The sequence below is a fragment of the Penaeus monodon genome, chromosome 19, assembly GCF_015228065.2.
Source record: "Penaeus monodon isolate SGIC_2016 chromosome 19, NSTDA_Pmon_1, whole genome shotgun sequence".
NCBI lineage: Eukaryota > Metazoa > Arthropoda > Malacostraca > Decapoda > Penaeidae > Penaeus > Penaeus monodon.
The window spans coordinates 19,176,628-19,177,163 of NC_051404.1; the positions used below are offsets into that span (position 1 = coordinate 19,176,628).

Below are 536 nucleotides of genomic sequence, written 5' to 3' on the forward strand. Positions count from 1 at the left end.
TCCCTTTTATCATATTGTGTTACCATCAGTGAAAGATGTTTTTCCCTGACTTCAATCAAATCTTCCCAAATTTCATCCTTCAGAACAAATATATTAATGAAAAGATTCTATTATTTGAAAATAAATCATTATTATACTGTACTCTCCAGTATGTGATGTGTTAATGTTATATTACTAAATTTTTTGAAATACTTGTTCTTCAACTCATTAGTTTCATTAATGAAATGAGCTGTTTGTTCTTAGTCCTAAGGTTATAGCTACCTAGTACTTAAGAGAATTTATTTTGACTAGCTGAATGGTTTTGATCTATCTTTTGATGCATCTCAATTAGATAATCATAATCTGTTTCACTTTCTATTTTGTTGAAAATTTCCCAGTTTCCTTTCTTTTCTCTAGACACTACTTGATGTTCATAGTACATAGTAATATCTCAAAATTACTTTGCACTAACCAAATACAGAGTACATTTCACACTGCACTGTGCACTATTTTGTTACCCTTGCATTTGCAGTATGAATACCGTGGTGAAGGTTATG

At 30.0% G+C, this 536-nt stretch overlaps 1 protein-coding gene across 2 annotated transcripts in view; it reads left to right on the forward strand.

The window, feature by feature from the left end:
* Positions 1 to 536, forward strand: part of LOC119585111 (translocation protein SEC62-like) — a gene marked incomplete in the record, with an annotated part of 19,320 nt that overhangs the window by 17,315 nt on the left and 1,469 nt on the right. For both annotated transcript variants that reach the window (XM_037933739.1, XM_037933740.1), the window contains 1 exon segment: positions 512 to 536. In XM_037933739.1, coding sequence (XP_037789667.1) covers positions 512 to 536 — 25 coding nt within the window.